Raw genomic sequence first — 15,677 nt, 5'->3', positions numbered from 1 at the left:
ATCAGAATGGATTGGATTTTTAGATTGATAGTCTTACTTTAAGCACATTTTACATTTCCCTTTAATCAATATTTAAAAAAGAGTTTAACTCAAATGAATCTCATAATTGTTGAATAAAAACATAGTTTTATTAGGTTATTCAAACATTCTCCACACATTTTAACAAGTATTTAGAGATACCCCCTGTGTTCTAAAACTAGTTACATACCTCTTTTCACCGCACTTTCCTCTTAAATACTTTTGTACAATGTCCTAAAGCCACCACCTTCAACCTATAACCACAAATTAGTCATCTTTGAAGATTCAAAAATCAGTCATACTTAAATCTTTTCCACCGAACTTTATCTTCAATTTCGTTTTCACTTTCTTTCAAACCATTTAGAAAACCCCTAATTTTTTCACTCAAAAAAATCCATTATCTTTTCTTTCCAAAAATTCTTTTCATCGAGAGAGGGATGGGAAAGGAAATTGAAGATGACAGATTTGGGGATGTGTTATTTTAATCTAGAACTTTGAAAGAAAAATATAAGGGGGAGGTTGAACACGATGAATTTAGGAGAGGTTGAGGACAATGGGTTAGGGGTTTGGGCAATTTTAAGGTAAAGAGTCTGTTTTATTTTTAATTTTTAATTTTCAATTACGCATCTAAATTCATTTCAAATTAAACGGTTATTACACTTGTTCGCACGCTTCTCTTCCACAAACGTTGTGAGATTGCCAAACTCTTTACAAAGTCCTTAATACTCTACCTCTTTCTCACACACACATTAATAGCAATCATTTTGTCAAATTTCATATTCAAAATGAATCATCTTCAACCTTAAAGATTATTGTTAAATCTACCTTCAAACCTCAACGCAAGATGAAATTGAAAAGATCTTGTAAAGTAGAAAATAAATGATCATAAGTTCATAACCTCAACTCTTGATAGTTATTAGGAAATTTAAATAGCATTAAAAAATCAAATCACCAAAATATTACAATAGAGATTCAATAAGTTCATATCGAATCAATCCACAAAAATACAATAGAATCCTAGTAGTCAAAATGAAAATTTTCTGTAATTTTTATTATTATTATAAAATAGTCTCACGTAGTGGGTGCAAATAGTCTTTAAACGGTGGCTGCAAAAACTGGCTCTTTCTAATTCATCACGACTGACTCGAGAGAGAGAGAGAGAGAGAGGGAGAGAGCAGAGATTCTTGCAAGCGATGGCATACCTAAGCATGGGTGAAGCACACAGACGGATCACCGAATACCTAAACCGCTTCGCAGACTCCGTTTTCTCTCAAGATGGATCCTCTCTAAAGCAGCTCTTGTCCGTCTCCTCCAACTCCTCTTCTCTCCTCTCCCTCGCTGACGCTCTCAACGTCTTCCAGGTTTCACTTCTCACTCTCTTTTTTTCTCTCTTTTTTGTCTTTCAGAAATAGGGTTTGACCTCATCGCACTGTTACTAAACAGGATGCAAACAGATTGATCAAACAGTCCGATAGATACTCTCAGCTCGGAGAAATCCTTGTTCCTCTCCTTCGATGTTTGCAAAATTACCGAATTGGTCACTTGGTTGATTCCTACAATGCCTTCGAGAAATCTGCCAAGTCTCTCTCTCTCTCTCTCTCTCTCTCTCTCTCTCTCTCTCTCTCTCTCTCTCTCTCTCTCTTTTAATTTGATTTTTGAGGTGTTCGTGATGAATTATGCAAAAGACATGCATTTTAATGGTGTAATTACAGTGCTTTTCTTCAGGAATTCCGGAATTGGGAGTCTGCGTGGGCAATGGAAGCATTGTATGGGATTGCTTACGAAATTAGGGTTCTTGCTGAGAGGGTAAGAAAAAGTCACTCAAATTTGTTTCTTTTTTTCAATTTCCACTTTTAAGTAATTGTTTTTTGATGAGGAGGGTTTTTGAATGTGCTTGTAGGCTGATAGAGAGTTGGCTTCACTTGGAAAAAACCCAGAGAAATTAAAGGGTGCCGGTTCCTTCTTGATGAAAGTGTTCGGAGCTCTTGCTGTAAGTTTTGCTGATCTTGATCTCTCGTGTCATCTGTTCTTTTTAACCAATTGAATTGAAGCTCCTTCCATGTATCAGTTTTAGAAAAATGAATGCTTGATGTCTGTTGTGATGATTTATTTCACCTAAAATGAATTAATTATTTGGATACCTCTTCTAGAATCAATTTCTAATGCCATAGAGAATACAAACTACAAAGTGATAATTGCAATAGAAAGAAAGGAAATACCCAGTTTGCTATACTCAACAAGAGAAATTTACGTTTTTGCCTCATCCACTAGGAAAGTTTTTTGGTTTCTGTCGATGATCTCTCTTGTTTATAGATTTTGATTATTCAGGTGGAAACATAAGCAATGCTTTTGAAATTACACTTAATGAGTGGCATATTTTATTTTTACAATGAAAACCCATTAGTTATGACCCAATTTACCTTCATTATTTTTATAGTAGTATGAAAAGATCATCATCATTGTAAAATCCTTATCCCAAAAGTTTGGGGTTGGATGAACTAATCATGCCCCTCAATTCAATTTTACCCATAATCATACCCCTCAATTCAATTCTATCCAAAGTCATGTTTTATGTTAATTCAAGGTTATTCATATGCACCCCTATTCTACTTCAATAAAATTCCTTTTTGACCTTCACCTCACACTTATCTTCCTTCTAAGTGGAGCTCTTACTAGTCTTCGTTGACATGACCAAAACATCTCAATCAATTTTCCCTTTGTTTATCACCTATTGGGTTTCTCTAACACTTTCACAATTGTATTCATTTCTAATTGTATCTTTCTTAGTCTTTCTACTCATGCATTTCATCAACCTTATCTTTTCTAAGCTTCTATGAACATATTTCTTAATTGCCCAACATGCAACTCCATAAAGCATGGCTTGTTTTACAACCATCTTACCAAATTTTCTTTTTAGTTGATTAGAATGCGCCACTCACGGATGATTGTCAATGTATCGGACTAAACCCAAAAGTATGATCTGGTAATCTAGGGATATCCCAAATTATAACTCCTCTAGGAGGCATTAGTTTCATTGGCTTCAGTCCACTGCCTTACGTCAAATGCTTGTGTATTTACACCCGGTTCAATGAAGGAATTGGAATAAACAATAACTTTTGGGAGAGTAGAACCACTTTGTCTGCTTCATAGGGAAGTACGATCCTTTAAATTTCCATCCAATCACGAACATTATTTACTTAATCTTATAATTCTTACTGCCTCTGAAATCCTTGCTGATCGACTCTTATTTTATAGGGGAAAGGCCCCAAACGCGTTGGAGCCTTATATGTGACTTGCCAGTTGTTCAAAGTTTATTTCAAGGTAATATTTTTTTCCTCCCATAATTTTTTTTTTTCTCTCTTGCTTTGTCACCATTTTTTTGTGGTGTTTATCTTTTAAGATTCATCTGGCTTATGTTTTCCAAGAAACATTGGGGGTAGAATGAATGCGTTAAGCTCATTATTTTAAGAGTCAACATTTACTACTTTGCAGCTTGGGACAGTTCACCTTTGCCGAAGTGTGATAAGAAGCATCGAAACTGCTCGTATTTTCGACTTTGAGGAATTTCCAGTAAGAGACAAGGTAAAAGCTGATACTTATTCTGTCCTCTAATGTATCATTCTTTGATTTGATCAGATGGTACTTATTTCATACTATGTCCCTTTGTCTTCCACATAATTTATTATAGGTCACATACATGTACTATACGGGCCGCTTGGAAGTCTATAATGAAAATTTTCTTGCTGTGAGTAATCGGTATCCCCTAGAACTTTTCTTTCATGCTTCTTATGCACTTAGATTTGATATACTATCTAGAATTTTCATGTTAAACCAGTTTACTTGTTGACATAACATTAGTATTTTAGTTTGCCATGCAACAAGGACATAAATACGTGTATCACTGTTCTACATAGGTACAAGATTTCCAACATGACACCTTTGCGAAGTTCGAGACGCTAACGCATCTATACACAGAATTATATTATTTTAAGCTTTTTTTAATGAAATATGGAAAGAAAACATTCCTATACCCTACAATAAAAGTACTATGGAACACCTTAATAAACTAGTTTATGGGGGATGGATTAACCCTCTTTCACAAGAAATAAAAGGTGACACTACCTTCTGTCATAGGATGTACGTCAGTATGTTTCTTTGTATCAATATGTGCCTGACACAATGAACATCCCAAAGTCTAATGTCCTTATTATTTGAGCAGTTTATGAGTTTTCACATGTAGAGGCAAGCACGCACACATACAGACACATGGTACATGCATGCAAATGATTGGTTGGAGAGGAATATTAGAGTGTTCAAAGGAAATGAGCGTTCTTTACAGGATCCTTATGTCCATCTTGGGGCTCATATTCTCATGGAGTAAAATCTAGCAGGAGTTTTAGAGGGATTTTCTTGGGATGCAATACGTGCCGCTTGATTATTTGGTGTTGGTGGGCTCTATTATTTTTAATTCTGTTTCCTGGCTTATTTTCTTTTTATGTCGATTTGTTAGGTGGGCCTACTTGGCCTTCATCCTTTTTCTATTAGTAAATTTTTTTTCATATTAAAAAAATCTATGTATTTGATTAAATCCTTTGGTCAGCGAAGAAAGTGAACCAATACAAGCTTAAGCATTTCCCTCACAGGAGTGAGGATATTACCATGTTACTGATTCCAGGACATATATTAATTTATGCTGTTTTCGTCACTAACAAGAGTTTTTTTTGTACAAATAAAAAGTTGTGGATGTTTACTGATCTTTATGATTTAGAAAATAAAAAAAATAAAAATGCACTCTGGAGTCTTCAAAATAGACGGTATGGCAGCATGATGACTGAGCAGTCTTTCCTTCAGCCTTAGTTTTTAATCTGATGTGATAATGGAAAATAAAATGTTGCATAAAGGGGCAAAAATAACAGATGTACTGTGTCCTTTGAGATTGTATTAGATGCTTTCACATTAAATCTTCACATGTGAAAATTTACCACTAGAAGTTACAATTCTTTATGGACCTATTGTTTATGAGGCTACTTTTGTGATATGACAGGCTGATCAAAAACTCACGTATGCCTTAGTTCATTGCAATCCTCGGAGTGAAGCAAACATAAGGTTAGATTCAGGGTGTGGTTGCTGCATATGTTTCACAATTTATACCATTTATAAAGTCCAGGAAAATTAGCATAATGTTTTTTTCATTTTTTGCTTCTGATTTTTTTTTCCCTGTTGATTAGATTTAATTTTACTGGGGTTGAGTCTCTTTGTAGCTGTTAGTAACTTCGTAGTAATTGTAGTAACATTGATGTCATGGGTTCAATCCTAGGTCCATCCATAGGAAGTGTTTCTATGTTTTGTTGGTCATTCACTGATGTCAAACATATATATCTTATATTTGTTTTTATAATGCAATTAACGTTGTTTTTCTGGCTTTGATGGGAATAGGATGATCCTGAAATACCACATACCTGTGAAGCTTTCAATAGGCATTTTACCTAAAAGTTGGCTCCTGGAGAAATATAACCTAGTTGAGGTATGGCCTTACAGTCAAACTGATTCACCTCACCCCCCACACACCCACTTTTAATTTACATCTCCGCAAAAGAAAAATGCTATTAATTTGTTTTTTTTTTCCCCTCTCACCTTTGGATGTGATATTTCTGGGTGAAGGCTTAATAGGTTCATTAAATTATATGGTTTCAAAATGTGGTAGTTTTGTGGATCTTATTTGGAACTGGGTTGCTTTTGTGATGTAATTGCTTCTGTCTGAACTACTTTATTTATCCAAACCTGTTTATTGGAGTTACTTGGAAGTGAGATAGAATGGCATCTTGAAGTTGAAAATAATCCATTCTAAGGTCAAGTGAACTAATCTACCAAGTTATTGAAGCCGAATCATGGTCCTAAGTTGGCACTATTGTACTGATAATGGAAGGTTAGGCTGTACCATAGTTACTGAATTTTTCCTTATGAGTGCCACTCCTGCCATCCTCTGACAAAGTTGATGCAAAATCATACTAAAGATCAATTTTTCTCTAACCTGTTTAATCATTGGGAAAGATGGTCAAAGCATAGACTTGAGATAATGCTCTACTTAATAAACTCCGTCCATGGTTTAAGTATAATAAAGACTAATCAAAGTTTTCTTAGCAACAATTCTTTCAATGGGCCTTCATATGCTTGCGATTTCAGTTCTTGTTAATTTCTACTTTTGCAGTATCATAATGTTGTGCAAGCACTGAAAAGAGGTGACCTCCGCCTTCTTCGACATGCTCTCCAAGAGCATGAAGACGGGTAAGTTTACCCATTGCCATTTATGCATACAGACTAATTGAATGGTCAAGAGATTTCCATCTGAGTCCTGTGTCATCAGATTCTTAAGATCAGGCGTGTATCTAGTCCTGGAAAAGCTTGAGCTCCAAGTTTACCAAAGATTGGTAAAAAAGATGTAAGTTCCGATGAAGCATTTAGAACAATCGTGCATATTTCCATCTTTGGTGAAAAAATAACCCAAAAAAAATGCTTAATTCTCAAATTGCCATGCGTTCTTGTAGCTATATCAATCAAAAGCTGAAGGACCCAAGCAAAGCACATCAGGTTAAATTGGACATAATTGTTAAAGCCTTGAAATGGCTCGAGATAGACATGGATGTTGATGAGGTACATGCATTTGTACTAACTAGGTCTCTTGTTACTTTCATCCATACCCTTATGCCGGTTTAACTAACTAATCAGAGTTCTGTTGCATTTTGTAGGTTGAGTGTATAGTGGCCATTCTTATATACAAGAACCTTGTAAAGGGGTACTTTGCTCACAAGAGCAAAGTCGTTGTCCTCAGCAAACAAGATCCTTTCCCTAAACTAAATGGTAAACCAGTTAATTCATAGAATAATATTAATGGGATTTTAGTAGTGTTTGGAGATGGAGCAGCAATTACCTATGAATGACAATGCATTAGTTTGATGATAATTAACAATTTCAATGTGTATGATTATGTAATTCGAGCTCATTTTTGTGCTCCCTTGTTATCTTCTAGTTAATTTGCAGGATTTGATCATATTCTCTGATAAATATTTTGGACTTGCAACCTACTTTGGTTAATGATAAAGAGGAATATAATATAAATCTGGCAAGTTGAAGGTGCTACCTCAGAGAGGTGGGTAAAGAACAAAGGGTAAATCAATATTGAAAATTTTAAGTTTTTTGAAAATACAACAGTTTTAAGTTATAACCACTTGGTTCAACAGTGCAAATTGAGTAATAAATCTTATTTACAAAATGATAAAGCTTTTGAAGTATTATTATTATTATTATTTAAATGCTACGACTACTTGGAACAAAAAGAATAATACTGGATTGACTTCAAAATTCACATCGGTTCACACTTGGTTGATGTGGATGCGTAGGAATCATAGATGCTTGTCATAGAGATATGAGTGAAGCATCTGTGGTTCCCTCCACACTAGCAAAGTGATTGATGTCATAACCAACCATCGATTTCTGCCTTGCTCTTTCTTAAGTAGTCTCTTTAGATCTTCGAGGAGATTTTTTCTCACTGAATAGAAATCCAATTTGAATAATTTCTTCATAGAGGAAGGAATGGAAAGGAACATAATCATTAAAACATAAAATAGTTATTCATGCCCCGAACACCATGTTTAATTTCATCCTTCGATGTGTTATAAAAAATGTTGAAGGGGGCAATTCAAGTTCTTTAATTTCATCCTACTACTAAAATTGCCCTTGGTTTCGACTTGGAACTTCTGGATCGGGGATCGGATGTTTGCATGAAGCATGGCCAAGTGATGCTTAAATTTTCAGGGGGGTAGCAACAATGTTGTCGCAGGGTTCACCTTTCGATGTGATTCTTGCCTGCATCTAAGACTTAAACCAGTGGTTCAAAGAAGAGAAGAATAACTTGGATGCATAGTTATGCTTCGCTGAAACAAGCCAAAAAGTAGAAGAAACACTCATCCAGATTGATTCACCAAAGATTTGTCTGCCTTTCCATCTCCAATGTGCTCTGGCTGAATCAAGCCTTTCATGACCATGAATGGTGAACCCCTGAGTTTTTCCAACAATCAAACCATCCTTTGCCACCGCTACTACTGCTATAAAATAAAATATGAAAACAAAGATGAAACTTAACATCAAGAAAGAGGATCCAACTTTCCCTCTCAAGAAACATAAGAAGAAATTAGAATTTCGTTCCATGATTCGGAGTTTTGGGAAAAAAAAAAAATTTCTATCACTGTGACTTCTTATTCATAATTTTTTTTTTTTTTTTTTGATCAGTAAAGATAATTTTATTGAGAAAAGAGAAGCTACAAGGGGGTCGTGGGGTCCAACCCAAAAACAAAGAGAAAAAACAAGGACAAGAAAAAGCAAACAAACACGGAAAACAAAACAAAAACTTCATTAATCTCACAAACACTGATTGAGTTTAATTAAAAAGGGTAAAGCAATAGGCATTGGGCAGTGATTTGTTTATTGATACACAACATTGCCTAAACTTCATTAATCTCACAAGAAGAAAAAAATGATACAAGAAAATAGAGATGTAATGCAATTATTTTCTTTTATTAGCCTCTACTCAATTGATCTGTTATAAAGGCGTGTTATGTTATGAAGTGAAAACCACAGTTCATTTCAGAAATCGGTAAAACAGAAAAGTTCCAAATAAATGTTCAAATGAAGTTTTTAATTTTGAAATTAAAAATATATCTAAAATTTGAAACGATTGAAAACTGTTAGCACTATAACAGCAGTTGTTCTATGAAAAACATATAAAATAGCATCATCTTTAAACCGAAGGAAGTCACATAACAAATGATGTGATGAGGTTAGGGGATAAACTTTATAATGATTTTATTCCTGCTTTTTTGAACATGGAACTAAGTATATAAATCAAAGACTGGCACTCATTGCACCCACCTATTCCTAGAATGCACCCCACTTTAAAAAATAAAATAAAAAATGCCCCTCCCCCTCCCTTTCTCCGGAATGCACCCCTTCCCTCTCCTCCTCTTCTTCTTCACCACCACCACCCCTGCCATCGCCTCCTACCACTGCTGCCACCCCCACCATTCTCCCCTCTTTCTCTTCTTCTTCTTCTTCTTCACTACCACCACCACCCGCACAACCAGTGTTTAGGGAGGAGGTGGCAAAGAAGTGAGAGAAAAGGAGAGAGATGGTGGATAGCAGCTGCGGAGGCGGTGGAAAAGAAAAAAAGGAGAGAGAGGGCTGTACGTTTTGGGGAAAGGTGGGTGCTACGAGTGCCAGTCCAAATTGAATCCTCCTCAACGAATTCTTTTGAAAAATAAATACAACCAACAAATAAAATAGCAGATATATTAAAAATCATTTTAACCGACTCGTTCATAAAATAAATAAAAGAAAAAAGATGACAGCTGGGTTTCCCATGTTCGCAACATTTTACCTGGAAGAGAGAAAAACCATAAGGTGAACGGTGATCTCCCCTGATGACTTTAGATAGGACGTTGTCTCCTTCTTGGTGACATGAAACATGGGATTGTACATTGGAAACTTATTGATATCAACCACGTTCAGGCTTGGTAGGCCCTTCACAGCCGGCAATAAGTTGATGCAGAACTCATCAGATGCTTGAGACATAATGATCTCCATATGCTTAAACAGAAAATAAATAAATAAAACAGATTAAAACAAAGAAAACTGAGAGAGATTAAATTAAATAGAAAGAGAAGTATAAAAGACAGTTTTAAGGGGAAAGCAGGGCTGAACTTTGTGGTTCAAATTAACTTTTGGTGAAGTGCTTCCACCGGGCTAAAGCAAGAAGCAGCTCAGATCCACTTCCCGCTTTCAACGTTTATGGGAATCTAACAGAACTTGAAGTTACGTCTTTTTGGGGCAAGAATACCCTTGCTTTTTCATTTAAAGACTAAAATATCCCCTAGAGTATTTCTAAGATTATAATATATGAATCAATGACTGAAACTATTACTGTAGTTACCAAAAAGTTGCTTCCCGAAAAGCACGTCCTATACAGTTACTAAATAACCAATTGTGCAAAAGTGTATCTAACGAAGCACTTCCTTGGAATGCACTGCGTTCCCAAACAACCAGTTGGACACCGACATGCATGTTTGTGTCCTTACTACATAGTAGGGGAGCAACTTAGGCACGTTAAACTTGACCTTGGGCTGGGGATGAGGATGGGATTTCTAAAGCTAGGTATGGTATTTCAAACCCCAACTAAAAACCAAGTTAGACCAAAGTTGAGGCTGTTGAAACAACTAAGTCAACCAAGTCTGACCCATAACAAATGAGGTGCAAGGACAGCCCAACACCCACCCCAACAGTACAATCATGACCATATGCAAAAGAGTAAAAATATTGACTCCAATCGTTCTATAAGCCATTGTGTTTGCTTCACTTGTAGTATTTGAATTTCAACCTTCAATCCACTCAAACAAACTAGAGGACATGCATAGGAATGGTTTATAAAGACTAACAAAAATTTTGCATAATAAAGACTAACATACATTTGTGTCTAGAAATTAGACATTACACTAAGAAGCACTATGTCTTAGGATTATACCCATTTCAAGTGTGGCGTGATATTTAAGAATTAAAAAGAAAAATGTACAATTAACCACATGTACAATAGAATATACCTCCACCCACTTGATATGTATTGCAAATAAAATACGGTGAGTAGTCATGCTCCCTAACATCATACACATAATGTAGAAATGCATGCAATTTTGAGAAATATCACAACGTACAGTGATCGAGTTGCTTCTTCATGAGAAATGTATAACCACATGACTAGTTGTTTATGTTACCTTAAGCCTCGGGAAAGGAGACATTTCCTTCAAATGTGGAGTTCACAAGAATATCAAGAATTTGATCATCAGGTACAAGGCCTCTATCAAGCATCTCATCTTGCAACCTAAAAGCCTCTTGCGCATTGCCCTCCTTGAAGTATCCAGCAATTAATGTACCATAAATAAGAAGATTTGGAGACAAATTATTCCTATCCATTTCTTCCAAGACTTTATGTGCATTTTCTACTTGTCCTTTATTGCAAAGACCACGTATAAGAACAGTACAAGTGATGGAATCAGGCACAACACCCTTAGCTAACATCTCTGAGTAAATCTCGGACGCAAATCGTATATCACCTGCTTTTAGTGATCCATCAATTAACGTAGTGTAAGTTGCCAAATCACATTGAATTCCCTCCTCACACATTCTCCCGTACAAGGAGAGTGCTGCTTCCATGTTATTTATATTTCGAAACCCACCAATTAGGCTATTGTAAACAACAGTATCTGGTGTCAAACCATCCTCCAAGAGTTGAGTGAAAATTTCCTGGGCACCTCTCATATCACCTTTTTTGCAGAACCCATTGATGAGAGCATTATATGCAGCAACATCTAACTTGAGACCCAGACTACTTATCTCATTCCACATCATCAAAGCACGATCGATGTTATTCCTCTTGCAGAACCCATCAATTAAACTAGTATACGTGATAACATTTGGGTTGACCCCACCTTCACACATATTGCGATAAGTTTCCAAAGCAGTATTTATAGAACCCTCTTTTATGAATCCATTAATAATGCTGTTATAAGTCATGCATGTGGGAATAAAACCCTCCCCCATGAACTTCTTCAACATATCACTTGCTTCGGGTGTCCGACCAGCTTTGCAGAGGCCATTTATAATTGTATTGAATGTAAAGTCATTGGGAGCAATCCTTAAACTCAACATTTGGCTAAACATATTAAAGGCTTGATCAATCTCACCTCTCTTGCAATACCCATTCATCAGGGTAGAATATGTAACCACATTAGGTTTGATACCCCTCTCAAGCATTTGAGAAAACATAGTCAATGCTAGATCCATATTCCCTTTTTCACAATGTCCCAATATCAGGTTGTTGTAAGAAACCAGGCTCGGTGTCACCCCATCATTCACCATCTTATCCCATATATTACAAGCTTCAACCACCTTTCCCTCCTTACACAGTGAGTGCATGAGGATGTTATATGTGAAAACGTTAGCAACCTGACACTCAACGGCCTCGTCAAAGAGCTTAACTGCCTCTTCCCACAATTGATCTTTCAAATAACCTCGTATCAAAGAATTGGAAATATAGACACTGGGCAGGATACCACTGACCTTCATTTGGGTGTAAACCTCATAAGCCTTCTTTATATTTTCATTTCTACAACAACCTTCAATGAGAACCGTGTATGTGACATGGTTTGGACTGATTCCACTTTTGATCATGTTGGAGAATAAATCCAAAGCACTGCCCAGATTACCTTGAAAACAGTATCCCTTCATAAGACTTGTTTCAACCACGAAATTCATTGGGAATCCATTGCTAACCATTTCTTCCTTTAATCTTATCGCATCTACCATATTTCGTTGCTTCACACAAGCCGCAACGACACTGGTGTATGTACTCTCTGAAGGAATCCAACCCATATTTTTCATTTCTTTCAACAATTCTAACGCGGTCTTTGAATCAGGTTTCTTACAAACAGCAAGAATTACAGTGTTATATGTAACAGGATCAAATTCAAATCCCCTAGTTTTCATTTCTCTAAAATACTTCTCTGCTTCCTCAGGCTTCCCTTCTTTCAAACAAGCATGCATCATGATATCAAGAGTAAAGCAGTCACAACTGACTCCTCTTTCAAGCATTCCCTTATACAAATCCCGAGCTTTACCAATCATATTAGCCCTAACTAATGCATTTAGAAGAATATTTCTATATGAAATTCCAGGAACAATATCATACTTAATCATCCTATCGAAACACTCTGCTGCATCTTCAATTCGACCAGCCCGCACGTAACTATTTAATACATAACTGAACAAGAGTGGGTTCAACCCACACCTCTTCGAAGTCTCCATAAGGCGATCAACTAGAATGGTTGCACAAGGACTAGAATCACCAGATAGGCATTGATTAAGTAGCTTCCGAGCATCCCAAACGTTCCTCGAATTCACGAGGATATGGAGTGTAATGCACAATGCATCAACACCACGAACAAATCCTCGCTGTTTCTCGGCCCATTTGAAGTATTTCAGCACCAACACTGGATCATGTTGGTTGTTCAGAAGAAACTCTATAACACGATCCTGGTTGAGGACGGTATCGGTGTCTTGTGAAGAGATTTCTTGCTGAAATTGTGTAAAAGCATTCCTGGTACCTTCTGAAGTGAGTTTATCTGAAACCCGAATTTCCAAATTGGGTTCCTCTAGAAACCCAATTTTTGAACTGGGTTTCACAGGAAATGTTGTTTCTGAGATGGATTTATCAAAAAAACCTGTTTTTGAATCGGATGTCTCAGAAATACCTGATTCTGAGATGGGTTTCTCTTTCAAAACCGGATCTTGAGAGTTGAGGGTCGACGCTGAGCAGAATGACTTTCTGTAGGAGCGGAGCAGCCATGGAGAGTGAGATGAAGAGGCCACATAGATTCTCATTGGCAAGTTTAGTGTTTTTTTTTTTTTTTTTTTTTGGAATCTTGGGCAAAATCAAACACTAATCTTCAACTCCCTTCTCTCTCTGAAATTCGTTCCTTTCTTACCTGAGAAACCAAATTCAAGGATAGATATAATCCTAATTCGAAACCTAAAATTGTACACAAGGAGAGTGGAACCTTGATGATAGGGCGCCACGAAGATATATTAGCAATATAGGGATGGAGGGAGACGAAGGTCGGCGGTACCGATTTTGAGACTTAAAGTGACAAACCAGAGCATGGTTTTCAAAACCCCAGGAATACGAGTTGAATCTTCCGACTCATCTCGTTTTATACGAGTCGTCTCATTTTAAACGAGTCAATCGGTTTTAAATTGTATATACTGGAAGGTGGGTTTATTTGTAATTTAAAACATTCATCAATAAGTTCTTAAAGATTACATAGTAAAAATAAAAATAAAAATGATATTTTTATAATTTTGAAAAGAGTCGTGATGAATGCACTTACGTGTCAAGGGTGCAGAATCATAGATCTTTTTCACTGCGATAAGCGAGAAAAAGATGTGCAATTATGTGCCCTTACCACGTCATCCGCATACCCAACCAAATGCATTCATCATTATTCTTTTGAAAGACAACAAACGTAATTCTAGGGCCGGGAGTTGCAATTAGTCGATTTGCTATAAGTGGGTTCACCCAGAGATCACCAAATGGATTCATTCGCTATTTTCCTTTTTATTGTGGTGTGTGTTGTTCAGAAATGTGAGCGACAACTATGTGCTATCCCACATACATGATAATCTTTTAAATACTTTTAATTTTTCATTATCATAAAATAGGTTGATATGATGGTTTAAGAACTTGTACGTGAAAGGAGCAATAGGGATACTTACCCTGACAAGAATTTTTGAAGATAATAAAATATATGAACTATTATAATAGATAACAGCGACGGATATAAAAATCAATTATTTTTGCCCTTTTAAAAAAAAATTCCTTCTTAATTCCCTCAAAGTATCAAAAATCTTGGCTCCACCCCTACAAGTGGGATTGTTATTGTGAATTATCCATCACATCTAATAAGATGATTTGTTTGATACATTTAAAATATCGTTCAAGTCAATTAGAATTTATTTTATTTCTTGAATGTAAAATTTTAGTGATTTAAATGTTTATTATATCATTCATCAATTGTCTAGTTTATTATATTATTCATTAATTGTCGCCGGATCAAATTCGATTCCAAAATTGAGATCCATTAAGAATCTATTAAGTGGGGAACACCATCCAATTAGGATTTATTTTTGTGTTCTAGGACTTTTTGCTCACCAAGTGGGTTTTTATTATCCTCTCCATTATGAGTGTCTTCTCTAAAGACCAAAAATTAAAACACATTGATTTGACTTATTTCAAGTGCCCCAATCCCCAAATTCTAGTTCACTTCATCCCTACGTGAAAATGTTGGATGAATTATGATTTTGTATGATTCTGTCAAGTGAGTGACATTCTTTTGATGATAAGGCTTTGACAATGACTTAGTATTGATTCAGAGATAAACATTTAAGGATTTGATTTTGTAAGTTGAGAAAGCTTATTAAATTTCAATCAATTTGAGGTTATTAAGTTGAAGATCCATCCAAAACTAAAAAGAAGGAGAAAGAGAAAAAGAAATCGATACTTGTCTCATTAAAGAAGATTTAATGGAGATTAATTATTGGATTGATTGTTCAGAAATCGATCAAGAGGCCCAAACCCGACACATTGATAGCCCCATTAGCCCTCAAATTTAGGGTTTTCAAATTGACACCCCTCAAATCAGATAGTTGCCAACAATTACGGGTGATAGTGGGTCAGATCAGGTCGTGTTTGTATCGTGTTGAGGTAAAGATATTATGAAAATTTACCAAACCCAAACCATTTAATAATTATGTCAAAACTTAAACCAAAACCCAACTCATTTATAAATAGGTATTCCTAACCCAACACGTATATAACCTGTTTAATAAAATTATAATTTTTAATAAGTAAATAAATAAATTCATTTCCATCACCAAAAATAAAGTCATACAATCATAAATTAAGTTCAATGCTGAAAAATAACTTTATTTTTATATCGTTTTTTTTTCAAAGTTCATATAATTTTGTCCTTAAAATCATGTTTTTGGATCTCATAAGGTAA

At 35.7% G+C, this 15,677-nt stretch overlaps 2 protein-coding genes across 3 annotated transcripts; one reads left to right on the top strand and one right to left on the bottom strand.

Annotated features, from left to right (window-relative positions):
• The first annotated feature begins 1,122 nt into the window (after positions 1 to 1,122).
• Positions 1,123 to 7,096, top strand: EER5 (proteasome family protein). The gene is made up of 13 exons (XM_086456926.1): positions 1,123 to 1,379; positions 1,462 to 1,598; positions 1,731 to 1,824; positions 1,919 to 2,008; positions 3,274 to 3,339; positions 3,511 to 3,600; positions 3,707 to 3,763; positions 5,063 to 5,124; positions 5,455 to 5,542; positions 6,227 to 6,303; positions 6,383 to 6,457; positions 6,564 to 6,669; positions 6,765 to 7,096. The coding sequence occupies exons 1-13, from the start codon at positions 1,212 to 1,214 to the stop codon at positions 6,894 to 6,896; spliced, it is 1,242 nt and encodes a 413-aa protein (XP_086313052.1). The 5' UTR covers positions 1,123 to 1,211; the 3' UTR covers positions 6,897 to 7,096.
• A 510-nt stretch (positions 7,097 to 7,606) lies between these two features.
• Positions 7,607 to 13,768, bottom strand: LOC147412153 (uncharacterized). 2 transcript variants are annotated; one of them, XM_086456900.1, is made up of 3 exons: positions 10,836 to 13,768; positions 9,449 to 9,657; positions 7,607 to 8,120 (listed from the first exon to the last, which is right to left on the bottom strand). In XM_086456900.1, exon 1 carries the CDS (start codon positions 13,498 to 13,500, stop codon positions 10,837 to 10,839), a length of 2,664 nt encoding a protein of 887 aa, XP_086313026.1. In that variant the 5' UTR covers positions 13,501 to 13,768; the 3' UTR covers positions 7,607 to 8,120; positions 9,449 to 9,657; position 10,836. The 2 variants fall into 2 exon arrangements, with proteins under 2 accessions (XP_086313026.1, XP_086313020.1); XM_086456894.1 differs by having other exon boundaries at positions 7,607 to 8,117.
• Between the last annotated feature and the right edge of the window lie 1,909 nt (positions 13,769 to 15,677).

Source organism: Akebia trifoliata, chromosome 1 (assembly GCF_017979445.1).
Source record: "Akebia trifoliata isolate Shusen 1 chromosome 1, ASM1797944v1, whole genome shotgun sequence".
Classification (NCBI taxonomy): domain Eukaryota; kingdom Viridiplantae; phylum Streptophyta; class Magnoliopsida; order Ranunculales; family Lardizabalaceae; genus Akebia; species Akebia trifoliata.
This window is presented reverse-complemented; position numbering and strand designations above follow the sequence as displayed.

Bases quoted from the DNA above. Each gene is read 5' to 3' on its own strand.
- EER5 (XM_086456926.1), top strand. From the start codon at position 1,212: ATGGCATACCTAAGCATGGGTGAAGCACACAGACGGATCACCGAATAC. The intron at 3,340-3,510 runs GTAATATTTTTT...ACTACTTTGCAG, and splicing joins TGTTCAAAGTTTATTTCAAG to CTTGGGACAGTTCACCTTTG. The intron at 3,764-5,062 runs GTGAGTAATCGG...GTGATATGACAG, and splicing joins ATAATGAAAATTTTCTTGCT to GCTGATCAAAAACTCACGTA.
- LOC147412153 (XM_086456900.1), bottom strand. From the start codon at position 13,500: ATGAGAATCTATGTGGCCTCTTCATCTCACTCTCCATGGCTGCTCCGC.